Source organism: Lucilia cuprina, chromosome 3 (assembly GCF_022045245.1).
Source record: "Lucilia cuprina isolate Lc7/37 chromosome 3, ASM2204524v1, whole genome shotgun sequence".
NCBI classification, from domain to species: domain Eukaryota; kingdom Metazoa; phylum Arthropoda; class Insecta; order Diptera; family Calliphoridae; genus Lucilia; species Lucilia cuprina.
The window spans coordinates 11,678,144-11,696,464 of NC_060951.1; the positions used below are offsets into that span (position 1 = coordinate 11,678,144).

The 18,321-nt window shown below is 31.3% G+C and overlaps 1 protein-coding gene across 1 annotated transcript in view; it reads left to right on the forward strand.

The window, feature by feature from the left end:
- The window catches only part of LOC111681455 (protein IFH1), a 39,623-nt gene extending 23,676 nt beyond the window's left edge, over positions 1–15,947 (forward strand). The window contains exons 2-6 of the mRNA XM_046945857.1: positions 9,416–10,020; positions 11,897–12,761; positions 12,906–13,049; positions 13,192–13,401; positions 15,658–15,947. Coding sequence (XP_046801813.1) covers positions 10,018–10,020; positions 11,897–12,761; positions 12,906–13,049; positions 13,192–13,401; positions 15,658–15,830 — 1,395 coding nt within the window. The 5' untranslated portion in view covers positions 9,416–10,017 and the 3' untranslated portion in view covers positions 15,831–15,947. The remainder of the gene's footprint in view (positions 1–9,415; positions 10,021–11,896; positions 12,762–12,905; positions 13,050–13,191; positions 13,402–15,657) is intronic.
- The last annotated feature ends 2,374 nt before the right edge of the window (positions 15,948–18,321 follow it).

The following is an 18,321-nucleotide window of genomic DNA, read 5'->3' on the forward strand; positions in this document are numbered from 1 at the left end:
CTATATTTTACGATTCGATAAATTATTCTTGCATAATCGATATGCTTTGTATGATGATGATGACGTGAGAGAGAAAGAGATAAATTTATCATTCTTTTCTCTTGCAGTTAGTGCTGCCAGATTAGGGAATATGTATATCCCCGAATAGCAGATTTGTGTTTTTTTGTAATTTGTGATAATAGATAGTTTGGGGATCTAGGGGCACAGTCTATATCAAAACTAAATGTTGTAAAGATCTGTGCATGTTACAAAATCTATGAGCACAAATATTTCATACGAAAGTGAACACTTAAAAGTGCCTTTGCATGCATTTTTCGGAAACTATAGGAAATAAAACAAAATCAAGTAAAATCTGTAATAATTATACCCTTCACCTTCGTGAGAAGGGTATATATAAGTTTGTCATTCCGTTTGTAATTTCTATAATATAATTTTCCGACCCTATAAAGTATATATATTCTTGATCCTTATAGATAGCGGAGTCGATTAAGCCATATCCGTCTGTCTGTTGAAATCAGTTTTTAGAGGACCCCAGATATCGGCGAGATCCGAATCTTCAATAATTCTATTAGACATGCTTTCGAGAAGATCGCTATTTAAAATCAGCAAAATCGGTCGGTAAATAACGGAGATATGAGCAAAAATCCGAGACAACCTCTGAAAATTTCATCAAAAAATTGTTAAAAACAAAAACACTGTACATGTGTGTGTGTAGATGTATTTGGTTTTATTCAGCTACAAAAAATACACAGCGAAAAAATATGATTTGCATTTTTTGTTAAAATAAAATAATTTTCCCTTTTGTTTTGCAAATATATTTTTTAATGGATAGAAAAAAGTATTTATAACGTTTTCAATTATATGAGAGTAGATTGTGAGTTATTGTACAATAATTTTTATGCGAATAATGTAAGTTTGATATTTAAAACTAACACAATTTTTTTTCCTAGTGCTTTTTAAAACAATTTTTTTACGATAAACAAATACAAAATCTACGTCTCGTTAATGTTTACCAGCAATGAATCAGAGGTCGAAGTCGACCAGCCGCCGCCGAACTAAGTATATTTAGTTGCTTGAGCCGCCGCCGAAACATTCGGCTTAAATCGACTCAAATTTTTATACCCTTCACCTTCGTGAGAAGGGTATATATAAGTTTGTCATTCCGTTTGTAATTTCTATAATATAATTTTCCGACCCTATAAAGTATATATATTCTGGATCCTTATAGGTAGCGGAGATGATTAAGCCATGTCCGTCTGTCTGTCTGTCTGTCCGTCTGTCTGTCTGTCTGTCTGTCTGTCTGTCTGTATGTTTGTTGAAATCAGTTTTTAGAAGATCCCAGATATCTGCGAGATTCGAATCTTCCATAATTCTATCAGACATACGACCGGCAAGAACGCTATTTAAAATCAGCAAAATCGGTCCATAAATAACGGAGATATGAGCAAAAAACCGAGACAACCTCTGAAAATTTCATATAAAATTTAGATTTTTTATTCATGCTCAGACAGAAACTGCAAAACAAAAACAAAATACATAACAATACGGTAAATATTGTTATTGTAATTTGTTTATAAAAGCAAAGCAGAGCAAGAGCAGCAGAGCAAGAGTAGCAGAGCGAGAGCAGCACTAATGTTTTGTTATTGGCTAGAAATATGAAATTAAGTATGTAGAGCCTGGATTAAGTGAGAACCTATAAAAGGGGACTTTCTGGTACTTTTTCGTTCTTCAAAAGGTATTTTTTGAAATTTCTATAATATTGAACCTAGAAACATGAAATTAAGTATGCATGGCCCGGATTAAGTGAGGACCCAAACAAGGGGAGTTTTTGGTACATTTTCGTTTTTCAAAAGGTACTTTTTGCAATTTCTACAATATTGAACCTAGAAACATGTAATTAAGTATGTATGGCCCGGATTAAGTGAGGACCCATAAAAGGGGACTTTTTCGTTGTTCAAAAGGTACTTTTTGCAATTTCTACATTATTGAACCTAGAAACATTTAATTAAGTATGTATGGCCCGGATTAAGTAAGGACCCATAAAAGGGGACTTTTTGGTACTTTTTCGTTCTTCAAAAGGTACTTTTTGCAATTTCTACAATATTGAACCTAGAAACATGTAATTAAGTATGTATGGCCCGGATAAAGTGAGGACCCATACAAGGGGACTTTTTGGTACTTTTTCGTTTTTCAAAAGGTACTTTTTGCAATTTCTACAATATTGAACCTAGAAACATGTAATTATGTATGTATGGCCCGGATTAAGTGAGGACCCATAAAAGGGGACTTTTTGGTATTTTTTCGTTGTTCAAAAGGTACTTTTTGCAATTTCTACAATATTGAACCTAGAAACATGTAATTAAGTATGTATGGCCCGGATTAAGTGAGGACCCATAAAAGGGGACTTTTTGGTACTTTTTCGTTCTTCAAAAGGTACTTTTTGCAATTTATACAATATTGAACCTAGAAACATGTAATTAAGTATGTATGGCCCGGATTAAGTGAGGACCCATACAAGGGGACTTTTTGGTACTTTTTCGTTTTTCAAAAGGTACTTTTTGCAATTTCTACGACATTAAACCTAGAAACATGTAATTATGTATGTATGGCCCGGATTAAGTAAGGACCCATAAAAGGGGACTTATTGGTACTTTTTCGTTTTTCAAAAGGTACTTTTTGCAATTTCTACGATATTAAACCTAGAAACATGTAATTAAGTATGTATGGCCAGGATTAAGTGAGGACCCATGAAAGGGTACTTTTTGGTACTTTTTCATTCTTCAAAAGGTACTTTTTGAAATTTCTATAATATTGAACCTAGAAACATGTTATTAAGTTCGTATATCCCGGATTAAGTGAGAACCAGTAAAAGGGGACTTCTTGGTACTTTTTCGTTCTTCAAAATGTACTTTTTACAATTTCTACAATATTGAACCTAGGAACATGTAATTAAGTTTGTATGGTCCGGATTAACTGAGGACCCATAGATGGGGACTTTTTGGTACTTTTTCGTTCTTCAAAAGGTACAAAAGGCTTTAAACACATCATGGTGAAGGGTATATAAGATTCGGCACAGCCGAATATAGAACTCTTACTTGTTTTTAATGTTTTTATTAACTAGACTGTAAGATCAATTATTTTTAAAATACACTATGGTGAAGGGTATATAAGATTCGACACAGCCGAATATAGCACTCTTACTTGTTTTTATTAACATAAAAAAGAGAAAATCCATTTAACTCTAAAATAATGAGTCGTACTTATGGACTTGTGTTAGTATAGATTAATACTGTTAAACGGAGATTAATGTGCCTTTTGCAAGCAGATGTATGGACATGGTAAGGTCATCTTATTATTTAATAAGGAATCAAACTGCTTACATTTTTCGATGGTGGGTATATAAAATAGCACTTTTTAGAGTAATTGGGGATTTTTGGTAATAAACAAATAGTTATTTGGAAATGTTAAGTTAAAAAAATGCGGCAACAGTGATCTCTGTTTGTACTGGAGAGAGGGAGATAATTGCTGGTTTCTTTTTTGTACAGATACAAATATATGGCCGAAAATTGCCCGTAAACTCGCGTGTGAGCAATTTTAAAAGAAAACGTAATAAGAAAACGACCTATACCTTCATATAGTAAGTTGAATCATCGAACAAAGTTAAATTTTATTTATTTTATTTTACTTTTATTTATTCATTAATAATCAAAATTATTTTGATTATTAATGAATTATATCTGTGTAAAAGTTTTAATGGTTTCCATTAGTATAAATTGAGTTCGGATTAAATTGTATTTTATGTTCTGCACGAGTTAAATACATAACCTCACTCGGAGGTAAAACGAAACCACATGTTCAATGCAGACAATGCATAATTTTGTAAATTTGGAAATTTAATTGAAGTAATGAAATTCGTATAAGAATGTCGAAATCTATATAACTTATTACTTTGTGGTTGTGTTTCTATTCTTTTAGATCAACAAAACTCTTCTTAGATCAAAAAATGCATTTTCCTATGCATCTTCTTCCTACTTATATACTTTTTCGACTTTTAGACTTTTTTCGACTTTTATTAACAAAGTCGACTTTTTTCACAGACGATATGTCTTTTGGTAATGTTTGAATTGTCTATGATATTTCCCCTGGGGATTCTTTCCTTGATGAAATACCTGTATTTAGGTGTATTGTTATCCCGGGATAAAGACCTGCTGTCAGTACCTCAAGTGTGCCGGGACTATAAACTTTTGTTTACATTTCACTCCTTGGGTAGTAATTGGACGATTTAAAAGGGGTGGTCAGTTGCCCCCCGGACTATATCCTGGTTGATCATTTGGTTAAGGCTCCTTTGGGATCCAAGTAGTGGCTGTGGTTTAAACTTAAATCGCAGGAATAGGTTGCTTGGTTTAAAGAGTAATACACGGTGGAATATAATTTTTATAATAAATTTCTGTTATCCTTGCTCAGGACACCTGTCCATCCCCAACGTGGCTACTATGGCAAGAGATTAGATAGCTCGAGTACTTAAGCAAAGTGCAGTTTTACTGGACAAGTATATCCATATCCGGCGTGTAAGATGCACAATGGGGCGCTGGTGAGTCGTTGCAAAAGCTCACCCAATGGTTGAAAAAGACCACCGTGAAATAGGCCGTTAAGGCATGTGTTCACGTAGACACAGCTAAATCGGCTTGTCCTAAAGTATATCAAACTGCACAGAATCACTTTCTGAGTTCAGCCTCATTTAAAACCGGCCTTCAACAAGAAAAATACTTCAATGGCCGGAATATAAGAATTATTTTTATATTCAAGTAAACTGTTTCTTCCATTGCACAATGTATGGTTTAAGACCCAACAAATCTAATGTACATTTATACATACACTAGCTATACCCAGTGTGCTTCGCTACCCTCATCGTAATGGAATAAAATAAATATCATTATTGTAAATGTATATATATCTGCAATATCAAAAATTCCCCTTTTAGAGAACTCTTTAAGTTTGATTTTATGATTCTAGTCTCAATATTACAGAAAATTAGAAAAAACAGTTGAAGATCGAAAAAGTACCTTTTTATATATTTTCATTAAATCAGGATGACACATGTTTAATTTTCAACCAGAAACCAAAAAAATCGCATAAAGATTTTTATACAATCAGGAAGCTACATGTCCAATTTAATGTTTTTAGGTTCAATATTATAGAAAATTCGAAAAGTATTAGTAAAAGAACAAAAAAGTACCAGAGTATGTTTTTTCAATTGGGATACTGCGTGTTTAATTTTATGTTTATATATTCAATATTTTAGAAAGCTCTAAAAGTACCAGTACCAGTGAAGTACGAAAAAGTACCAAAGGACCTATTTTATTTAATTTCATGTTCCTAAGTTCAATATTATAGAAAATTCAAAAAGTACCAGAAAATATTCCAGTTTAAATTTTCATTCACTCAAGTCCCTGATTGCTTTTATAGATTCTAATTAACTAGGGGCTCCACATGCTTAATTTCATGTTTCTAGGATCAATATTATAAAAAATACAAAAAGTACCTTTTGAAGAACGAAAAAGTACCAAAAAGTGCCCTTTTATAGGTTCTCACTTAATCCAGGCTCTAAACGCTTAATTTCATGTTTCTAGGTTCAATATTATAGAAAATTCAAAATGTACCTTTTAAAGAACGGAAGAGTACCAAAAAGTCCCCTTTTATAGGTCCTCACTTAAGTCGGGCTCTACATGCTTAATTTCACGTTTCTAGGTTCAATATTATACAAAAATCCAAAAAGTACCTTTTGAAGAACGAAAAGGTTTCAAAAAGTCCCCTTTTATATGTTTTCACTTAATCCAGGCTCTACATACTTAATTTCATGTTTCTAGGTTCAATATTATAAAAAATTCAAAAAGTACCTTTTAGATGAAGGAAAAGTCCCCTTTTATAGATTCTCATTTACTCCGGGCACTACATGCTTAATTTCATGTTTCTAGGTTAAATTTTATAGAAAACTCAAAAAGTACCTTTTGTAGAACAAAACAGTACCAAAAAGTCTCCTTTTATAGATTCTCATTTACTCCGGGCTCTACATGCTTAATTTCATGTTTCTAGGTTCAATATTATAGAAAATCCAAAAAGTACCTTTTGAAGAACGAAAAAGTACCAAAAGTCCCCTTTTATAGGTTCTCACTTAATCCATCCTCTACATACTTAATTTCATGTTTCTAGGTTCAATATTATAGGAAATTCAAAAAGTACCTTTTGAAGAACGAAAAAGTACCAAAAAGTCCCATTTTATAGATTCTCATTTACTCCGGGCTCTACATGCTTAATTTCATTTTTCTAGGTTAAATTTTATAAAAAACTCAAAAAGTACCTTTTGTAGAACGAAAAAGTACCGAAAAGTCCGCTTTTATAGATTCTCATTTACTACGTGCTCTACATGCTTAATTTCATGTTTCTAGGTTCAATATTATAGAAAATTCAAAAAGTACCAGTCGAAGTACAAAAAAGTACCAAAAAGTCCCCTTTTATAGATTCTCACTTAAAAGTACCGAAAAGTCTCTTTATTATTAATTTCATGTTTCGATTTCAATATCAAAGAAAACTCAAAAACTACCAGATGGAGAATGAAAAAGTACCAAAAAATATCACTTGGTACCGGGTTTCCAAATAACACCTCATTAGCATATTTACTGTTTCTAAATCTAAAAATTTTATCTAAATTGGATCATTGTGTTTGAATAAAATCATTCTATTCCAAAATATTGCAACATCGTAGTGGGAGCCCGTTATTACGTATTTATATGTATAAGTTAATAAACCAAAATCAATGTTTTATGAAAAAAGTACCAAAAATAGGTACAATTTTCACCCCTTAAACATCTGAATAACCAAAAAGTACTAAATTTATATTTTTAGTTTTTCGTCAAGACTTGACTTGACTCCTTCATAACTTAGTTAGAGTCAAAATATTGTTTGAATGTTCACTGGTTTAAAAGATACATGGGGTGCAAAAAAAGGACCAAAATACAGTTTTTACCCGTTTATTCCCTAAAGGGGCCGAAATTGAAAAAAGTACCGTACGACGATAAGCTTTAAACTATTTTTGTATCTTTTCTAGTTTAGGAGATATGAGGTTACCGATTTTACCCGTTTTTACCCTTTTTTACACCCTAAACATTCGAATTTCCAAAAATCCCATCTTAGTGGATCTATTTGGTGGGAGACCAACCCCCTGTCCAAATTTCAGCTCTTTAGCTTTAACCGTTTAGGCTGTGCGATGATGAATCAGTCAATCAGTCAGTCAGTCAGTCAGTAACGTTAGAATTTTATATATATAGATATGTATATGTACATAAATATCTGATCAATGTACTACATATGTATGTATGTTTAACACACGTCCATACATACTTAGTTGAGTTATTTAACATTATAAATTAATTAATAATTTCATTAAACATTTAAACATTCTGTTTGTGCATTCAACAGTAAGTGGCTGTAAAAAGGCCCTTTGATGTGCCATTATCAGAAATTCTCTTTTAATATAATAAAATTTATGACGATTTTTAATCATTTTACTTTAAACGATAATTCATTTTTATGTACATAGAAGTTGTAATTAAATTGGAAAAAGGTTGTCTTCGTTATCCTAAAAGCTATTAGATTAAATAAATTTTGTGAATATTACATAAAAAATTTGTACTACTAATGTAAGAAAACATGAAATCGAATCGAATCTTCTAGGTTAGGAGTAAGGTCAGGTTTCTAGCCTTACCTAACCTCAATTTAATCAAATTTAATCATTCTGAGAAAACTTCTGAATGTTTACTTGATTTTAATGCATTGCATTATCTACAAATCCCATATTTACAAGATATATTTACATATTCTTAAGTATTTTAATATTTATCAAGGATATTTATATTTGTGTTTCTTCACAGATATTTATATCCTTAAGATGGCATTCAGAGGTTTTTGTACAATATATTTTAGATGACTTGCAATTTTTTTCTTCTTAGTTAAAAATGAACATAATAACAAAAAATCATAACTCAACACATTTGATACTTTTTTGTTGATTCATTTATAATTATCATCCTTGAAACTTTGTTTTATTATGATTTTTATCTAAAGAACTCTCAAGAAATGTGGCAATATTTTACTTAATGATTTCTGAGTTTGTTGTAGGTTTAAAACGAATTCAAAGGAAATATAAAAAAAAACATATCCAAAGGTTAATCCTACCGAATTTTTATAGAAAGAGGTGCTACCGGCATCTCTAGTCTACTGGGTATTTAAACTGTTGATGATCAAAAATATAACATCGTAGTGGATATACAATTTTTATATTGAATTATTCCCATAACCCGATAATGAGGTTTTGGTTTGATGATTGCTTGAGATGAGTTAAGCTGAGTTTACCTTGAGTTGTATTAGAGTTCACTTCAAAGCATGCTCAACTAATCACTGTTGCCGAAACAAAAGGGTGATCTTAGCAATTTGGTTGTATGATTTTAAGAGGTTAAGCAATGCACTGGGTGAGTCTTTAAGTAATAACAATTCCTTATAGCACCAATTGGGTTTTATGTCAGTTTCTCACACTGTGGATGAAAAATAAGGCCGTCAAAGAGGTTGTTTATGTTAAGAACTTCGATATGTTGTCAGTGTGTAGATTGTGGGTTCGATTTCCATTAGAGAATGAAAACAGGATCGAGGATGATCTAGGTATATTTTTCGGCTATGATCTAACATACATCATAACTAACTAACTAACTAACTAATTAACTAACTAACTAACTAACTAACTAAGTAACTTACTAACTAACTAACTAACTAACTAACTAACTAACTAACTAATTAACTAACTAACTAACTAACTAACTAACTAACTAACTAACTAACTAACTAACTAACTAACTAACTAACTAACTAACTAACTAATTAACTAACTAACTATCTATCTATCTATCTATCTATCTATCTATCTATCTATCTATCTATCTATCTATCTATCTATCTATCTATCTATCTATCTATCTATCTATCTATCTATCTATCTATCTATCTATCAATTATGATGCAAATAATTCTAATAATTTTTGCAAATTTTAATATGAAATTCTGGCAAATTTGTTTTCATTTGTGTGGTTTGTGAGAAAAAACATTAACGTTTAATCAACTTGTCAAAAACGAAATAAATAAAATCAAATAATGCAAACGGAAATGAGTTTGACAATTTTAAAACAAAATAAAGTTGACATATGGAAAAAAAGTGCATAAAATGACAAATAGTAATTTCCTATTTTTGATTATTAGTTTTTACAACAAACATCATTTAGGCAGATCACAGTTTCAAATAGAATATGTGTATTAATAATAACGATTTGTTTTTAATAAAATATTGACTTTTTTTGCAATATATTTACAGAAAACTTTTAAACACCAATTATGCAACAAAAGCACTTTAAATGAAGACAGTGCAATAAAATTCAATTAAAAATTTAATAATTTACGCGTGTCTTGTACATCAGCAATGCAGCAATATTTAACAGCAACATTATTTAAAATAAAAACCCATCAACTATTTTATTGCCAATTAGTAAAATACTTATTGACACTGGTCCAATAATTAAACAACGAATATTAAAAAATAAAAAGGAGAATTAAATATAAAATCATTGTAAAACAAGTGGTTGTACGTGTTTACACGTTTTTGTTCCTGGCTGCTCTGGCCAACAGATTTTACACACACACTGACAAATTGATGGCTGACAATTAAAAGCTTGACAATTGAATTTCAGAATTTTATTTTTCCCAGAAAATTGCCATTAATTGCAGTTTGCATTTGTAGTAAAAGTGCCTGTCGTCCTGTTTTGTCCTGTTCTGTCCGGTCTGTGTGTGTGTGTGTGAGGAACATTTTATTATCAACGAAATTCATTTTATACCGTCAAGTTGGAAGGAAAAAAACTTTTTACAGCAGTTAATCATTTTTTCACTGGTTCAACATTTGCCAGGGAAATTCGACAGCTAATGGTGAGTGCTTTTTACTAATTATTTAAATATGTATTTTAATCTAATTATTTACTTTATCTAAGAGAGCTTCAGCAATACAGCAACTTCCTATGTGTATTGTGGAAGTTCCCTAGATGTTACACAATATATCTACTTTTTCCATAAAACAATTGTTCAATTCACAATCGATGTTGTAGCGTTGTATGTCAGCAGCTGCTACAATAGTCATAACAATGTTGTTGGTATGTTCTATGCAAAAGCTATATACTACTCATACGACAATTTTTCATATGTTATCTTTTGACATTGTTATGTGTATTTGTTTTGATTGATTTTTTTTTTCATTGAAAACATAAACTTATGACTTGCTACAAAGATCTGTTAACAATCTCTGTTACTACACTTTAGTAGGTACAATATACAACTTGATTGTGAATTGAACAAATATTATCAGAGCATACAACGTTGGCAACACAATAATCTACTTTTTCCATAAAACACGATTAACAGATCTTACAACGTTGGCAATAGGTAAATTGTTAGTTCAGACGATTGTATGAAATCCTTACAATTTTATTTCCAGACAATTGTTAGCCGAACATCTCAGTTGATTTCCCTATCTCAGTGACAAGAGGAGCAGAAATTTTTTGGCAGACCGCCCAATATGTGAAACACAGGTCTGTTAGGTGGGAGGAGTAGTTCGTAGTTTCGTTTGAATAAGTAGTCAGCTTAGTCAGATTTCAGATCGCGTCAAGGTGACTACCGTCGAGATAGAACTACACTTCCTAAAGCTTTTTCTGATAGCGTTGCAAGACAAATACTGTAAGTTCACACGATCGTTAGATATCTTCTGAACACTTTACTGCCAACGTTGTAAGATCTGACAACCGTGTAAACAAACCTATAGTTAGTCGATTAAGAAGTGTTAAACTCACCATATCCTTAATGTCCTAATAATTATGTATTTCCATAATTAGTCCAAAAAAAATTTTTAGCAATTAGTGGTTAGCCCAAACATATATTGGTTGTAGGTCAACACTTGTCTATGCGGAAAATCTTTAGTTGTAATCGTAAGAACTTAGTTTTGACAAGACCACAACACTTGTTAGATGTTTCAAACAGTATTAGATGCACCCTGTAGCAGTGACATATATCAGTGTTTCTTTTATTCTGGAACAAGATAGTTCGCCAATGTTGGGTTAGAGTAACTTAATTCATAGAAGAGGTGCAGTTGGAAAAAATTCTATAAAGGGCAAAACAATTCGTTTTGTATCCACTTACTGCTGCATACAACTGCAATATACCCCGCCTGTTTTAGGTAATATCTTCTCTAGTTTGTTCTTCATTGAAAAAAGGCCCAGTAACTTGGTCCTTCTACATGTATCTAGATCTATTTTCAGCATCTGTAATTACTAATTTTGATAATTTTGCTGCTTAAAAGGCATTTGGAATATCACCTGAATTCTTCATTTTCATAGTAGTCCCTATGCTTCATAGACCGCACTTACATTAGCTAACTAAAAGTTTATTGAACAAATTTTAGGATTGGAGGCATTAGATATGATAACTTAAGCAATTCAGTGTTCAGAGCTTCTGAAGGACAAGTTCTTAAATCATATATTATTCTGATTTCTGAACTTTGTATACAATATAACTATTCTTAGTTAAACTCCGCAATACCAGAGATCCGTATGTAAGAATAGGATGAACTATAGTTTTGTAAATCTATTTTACTAAGTTCCGAACATCATTTGAGAAGTGTAGTAGTTGATATATCGAATTTTACAGAATCATAGGAACTATGGTAATCTATCTGGTAGTTTCTACCATTACCTCTTAAAGGAAAAAGAACTCTCCCAATTTCCTTTTTTAATTTCTTTAAAAAAAATTATTTCAGACACGAACTACATCCGTAAGTGTCGATGACACTGCAGACGTATTCTCAAACGTTGATCAGATAACTGGCAGTAACGATGATGCACAAACAGATATATCACATGCCATTTCGGCGGCAGACAATGAGCAAAGTACATCGATAGCGGCGTTACCCTCAGTAGATCGTATTTTGACAAAAACGCAAACAACAGCGCGACGGCGTTCGCCCAGACAACGCAAAAAACCCCATTTACATGATAGTGGTGAAGATGAGCGAACAATAGCTGATATAACAACTAAATCGAATAAACGTCATAAAGATAGCAACTCTAAAACAGAAATCAATAGTCAACGAAGTCGTCGACCAAGAAATCAACGAAAACAGAGATATACTTCTGATCCAGATACGGATTCATCATGTGATTTTACCACCACTATTGCAGGACAACAACGTCAGAATTATTCAAATGTCGTAACAAATACTCGTGTCGCGTGTATCAGAGATTTCGCCGAGGAAATCGTTTATGAGGACAATGGCAATGAAGAGAAAGACTACTCTAGTGATCGTGATACAAAGCGAGGTGATGGCGAAGATGAAGATGAGGAATACGATGAAGAGGACTATGATGATGAAGAAGAGGATGATGATGATAATGAAAATGAGGATGATATGGAAGAGGAGGATGAGAATTATTTTGGAGAGACACCATTAAAGGAACGTAAACGAAGTAATACTTCAAGTACGGAGGGTGGTAGTTTACGATTTACGCGTGAGAAACGTGTCAAACGCAAATCGAAAATACGTCAATTCTCAACACAACGAACGTATTCAAATGATTCGAATGAGGGAGGTAGTGGCCGAATCATATCTAAGGGACAAATGAGAGGTAAGAGCATATTTTCCATAAAAATCAAATACAAGAAATTACTAGCACGATTTTCTAAAAACTTACTTCAAAGATCTTTTGGGATCTCACTTAATTTTTATTATTATTAAGTAATGTCTTTATTTATAAATTATTTTATTACAGAGTTTCGAGAAGCCTTCCGTTTATTCGATAAAGATGGCGACGGTTGCATAACCAAAGAGGAACTGGGAACAGTAATGAGATCTTTAGGTCAATTTGCTCGAGTTGAAGAACTACAAGAAATGTTGCAGGAAATCGATGTTGATGGTAAGCTTAATTTTCAAATTATACTAATGAATAACAAAATATATTTCGTTATGTTTCAACGATTTATTTTTCAACGAGATATAAAATTTATCTAGCGTCCTTAACTTATTTTCTTTTGGTTTCTCCTTACTCTCTTTGGCAGGCGATGGCAATGTTAGTTTCGAGGAATTTGTTGACATCTTGTCAAATATGGCGTATGAAGATAAATCGGGTCTTTCATCTGCCGATCAGGAAGAACGAGAATTACGAGACGCATTTCGTGTATTTGATAAACATAATCGTGGTTATATTACTGCTTCAGATTTAAGAGCCGTTCTACAGTGTTTGGGAGAGGATCTTGACGAGGAGGAGAGTGAGTATTAAACATTTTATTAACATTTTATTTCAGGAGTGCAATCATTTGGTCAGTATTATTGTAATACACTTTCCATACATAGATCTCAAGAAATCTCACACTTTCTACGATAAATAGGGATATTGACAACAGGTGTTTAAATCCTGTTCACTTTTTCTTTTTAACAGGAATCTTCATTATTTTCCCCATAATAATTAATTAGACCCACTAGATAAACTTAAATCGGCAACATAAAGACATCTACATTGTATCGTCTGGCAAAAAGTAACAGGTCAGTTATTGCAAGATTTTCACCCAACCCTTATGCGTTCGCCTATTAACCAGTAACATTATCCGACTTCTGGATTTAAGTAGCCTTGGAATGCCGTTAATCTTTAGTGTCGAATGGCTCGTGTCTCCTTTGAAATTATAAACATTCTGTAGTAAACGAATGGATTTATAATGTTTTGGATTCCACGGTCAATTAGATCTCTAATCCAACAAGATCCGTTGCTGATAAAAGTAATAATTGTCACTTGAACTCACATAATAAGTATGTTGCAATCTATTAAAGGAGTTACCATCCAATGTTTAAATGTCCCTTAAACCAAACAATTTTAATACAAATTTTAAAAATAAGGAAAAAGGAGAAAATAGACAAATTTCCCACAAACGCTTGAGCTGGATCGGCGCCAGTCTGTAACCGACATTGGCCAATTCCATTGAATATTAATGTTTTTCACCGGTTAGTTTAGCTTTGAATCATTTTCCAACTATGTTTATTTCTCTACTTACATCCAAGCTGGTGTAAGCTATATATATTTAAGCTGAAGTAGGGTTGAGGACCTTAACTACAAGCTGGACATTTGTTAAGGACGAATGTCGAGTACTTTACGTGAACACCTGCCTTGACGGCCTTATTTTAGGGTGGTTTTTTTCATGTACTGGGTTGATTAGAGGACGGTCGACCACACGCCCCTGAATCCATCAATAAAGAACTCAGGTGGCAATTTTTGCACATAGATGTTCCAGTCCATATACATACAAGCACTATCTAATCTCCTGCCATGCATGGGATCAATCCCTATGCATACAACGACAAGGAAAAGGTAAAGTCTATAGAAGGAGACAATCAACCTTCCGGATATACCGGAAAATTACCATTCTTATAATGAAATGAAAGATTGCATTATTTAAAATGCAATCCCCATCACCTAATGACCCACACTACTGAGATGGCCCTGTTGTTTTGGCAACATGGCCTAGAGATATATTTGGTAGTCCGAAATGAAACTGATCTATATGATAAAGGATGTAAAAATTTCCAAAGTCTGATCTGATCACAATAATTTTTCTGACAATTAAAGCCGTGATACAGATCTTACAACGTTGTCAGTAAAATGTTCAGGAAATGTCTAACAATCGACTTAACTTACAATTTTTCTATTGCAACGTTGTCAGAAAAAGTATTATTGACAATATTGGAAGACACAATAAGGACGGTACGTTCTATGCGTCAACAATGGACATTAAGCCTGTTGCTCTATTCCAATCTTAATTGTGCCAAAACTACTCTTGTTCTCCGCTTTAAGTGTGATGTTCATGCTTTATCTTGCAAATTAACAATTTAGAAAAGTTGTATAGTTTTTATCTAAGAGTTCCGTTTCGTATCTTTGTCCAACATTGTTTTTAAAGCTTTAGAGAAGGTGGTGGGTATGGCCCCACATACAAGCAAGGAGTATGCCAAGAAACTGAACAACTTTTTGTTCATTGATATTGTCCTGTATATGAACCTTTTACTTTACGTTGTAGAATGTTTAGAAAGAGAAGAAGTGAATAGAAGACAAAACATGATTTATTTATTCTTTTGATATTGGACATAATTGGACAAATTTGGAGTATCATTTGTTCGTATATTGTTTAAACTTTATCTTAACTAAACATCATTTTTGACTAAAAAACTGTTTCATTAACTAGACATTTTTACACTGTAGACGTTTAGGGTAATTTTGCACGACCTATTGAATAAATGAAAAGCAAATGGATTGCTTAAACATCAACATTGTGTCAACTGTCAAAGTTAGCAAATGCTTATTGAAGGAGCCTATAGTTAAAAAAATACAAGACATGTTCTTTTTTAATTCTACTATTCCGTTTTTTATGTAATTGTAATTGAAACACATACATATATACAAATGTTTCCCAAAATAATTTCATTTCCATATTTGCTTTCCTTTTTTATATTTTTGCAACCATTTTTGTAAACTTAACCAGTTGAGGATATGATTAAAGAAGTGGATGTCGATGGCGATGGTCGTATAGATTTCTATGAATTTGTACATGCTTTGGGAGAGCCAGAGGATTCACAGGAAAACGACGAAGAAGAAGAAAACACTACATCACCATTGCCAACACCAAAATCCAATGTTTCCATAACGTACGAATAAATTTTAATAAAAAAGAAGAAGAAAAAAAAATTATTCAATTTTAAGCAAAACAAAAAACAACAAAACTTTTCTTTTTTTTTGCATAATAATTGTAATTTTCTAGGAAATAGCATGAATCATAACAAAAATTTTAAACTTTAATAGAAAATCTATAAATCTTAAACAAATCAAAAAACTCTTTTAAACTAAATACATACATAATACATATTATTATAATATAAAACTTTTTTTATTATAATAATAAAAATTGCTAAATTTCTTAAATAATCGTTTAGTTTGTATGTTCTCAGCCTGTAAAACATTATAAGGTTTACAATGGGTTAATGTAGGATAAAAGAGTAAAACAAAATAAACAACGAAATTGGAAATAATGTGAAAAAAAAATAAAATTTTATTTAAAATTTTCCATTCCAATTTGACATTGACTATAAAATATATAATTTATTTAAATAAAATTAACAAACAATTAGTAAATTTTATAAAAAAATAAATTTTATTAAACAATTTCAGCTGAGAACATTTTACTCTCTTAAATTAATTTTGATAAAACAAAAACATATCAATTACTTTTAGACTTCTTAACTGATCGAATAAAATCAAATTTTAAAAAACAAACATGACTTAAATCAAATTGTCTGCACTTTTATTTAAACTAAATATTTTTTATTATTTTGTAAAATTTAAACTTCTTTAAATTATAGCAACTAATTAAAAACATTTAAATAGATATTATTAATTACCTTAGTAAATGTTTAACTACTAATTAAAACAATGAATTGAAATTAAAATTAACATTAATTATACATAAATCGATTAACATAATTATTAACATAATTATTAATACAATTATTTAACAACTAACACATACATACATATTTATTGTAAGCATAATTTTATTAAATACAAAAATAATAAACTTTCAAATATTTCAATAAATAATCAAAATCTAAATAATCAAAAAAAACATCTTTGTGTTTTATTATTATTGCATACAAATTAAAGAAATATTGGTCTTCTAAGAACGAGTTTTTGAGTTAGTCTAGTCTATAGTCTAGTCTATAGTTTAGTCTATAGTCTAGTGTAGTCTATAATCTAGTCTATAGTCTAGTCTATAGTCTAGCCTATAGTCTAGTCTATAGTCTAGTCTAGTCTATAGTCTAGTCTAGTCTATAGTCTAGTCTAGTCTATAGTCTAGTCTAGTCTATAGTCTTGTCTATAGTCTAGTCTATAGTCTAGTCTATAGTCTAGTCTATAGTCTAGTCTATAGTCTAGTCTATAGTCTAGTCTATAGTCTAGTCTATAGTAATCAAATACCATTTAAAAATCAGATTAGTTAATCTAAAAAAAACGCAACTGTGTGTAATCAAAAAAAGAAGACGACAACAGATTTGTTATACCTGATTCACACTAGAAAACTTTTATTGAGAAACTTTTGATTTTGTTTGGAAGAGAAAGATATAGTTGAAATTTCTTTCTCCTTCTCTCACACACAAAAATCAAAAGTTTCCCAGTGTAAACCAGGTCTTAATCTCAATATAAGTTTATTCTGATGTTAATTCCCTTTGATGTTTTTGAGTAGAAGATTAAATTTTACAGTTTTGTCATACAAAACAACAGAAAACTAGGGTTCTATAGTTAAAACGAAAAGTCGACTTTTTTCATTTAATTAAAAGTCGACTTTTCGACTTTATGCATTTTATGAAAAGTTGATTTTTCGACTTTTCAACTATAAGTATTTTATAAATTGTCGTCTTTTTCCGACTTTTTGATTTTTTTGACTTTTCGACTTTTTTCGACTTTTTGACTATTTTCGACTTCTTTCGACTTTTTTTCCGACTATTTTTTTACTTTTTCGAGTTTTTCCTACTTTTTTAGAGTTTTTGACTTTTTTTCCACTTTTTTTTTTTAAATTTTCGACTATTCTTGACTTGTTGCTACAATTTTCGAGTTTTTGACTTTTTCCAACATTTCGACTTTTTCCGACTATTTTCGACTTTTTGACATTTTCCGACTTTTTGACTTTTTTCGACTTTTTTTGACTTTATTCGACTTTTTTCACAGACGATAGTCGCGTTATCGACTTTTTTGGAACAAAATAGTCGATTTCGACTTTTCGACTTTTTTCGACAAAAAGTTCGATTATTCGAAAGACGATTTATAAAACCCTGCAGAAAACGTCACTGTTTGTTATCAAAACAATGCATGTTTTATAAAAAAGAAGAAGACAATTGTAAATGTGATATGAAAATTAATGAAAACTTAAGTTTAAAAAAAAAACACATTCTAAAGTTCCCATAATTTATGCAAATCGATAAATCAAACATTTTAATGTTTATTTGAATAAAAATTTTATTAATTTTTTTGGCAACAGCTGTTTACACTTTTGCATTTCTTGCTTAAGTTTAAACCTCCCCCATTGGGCGCTTAAATTATTAAAAACACCGGGCGCGCCTGGTTTTTGTGTATAACCATCTGTCATGTAACCGACTTT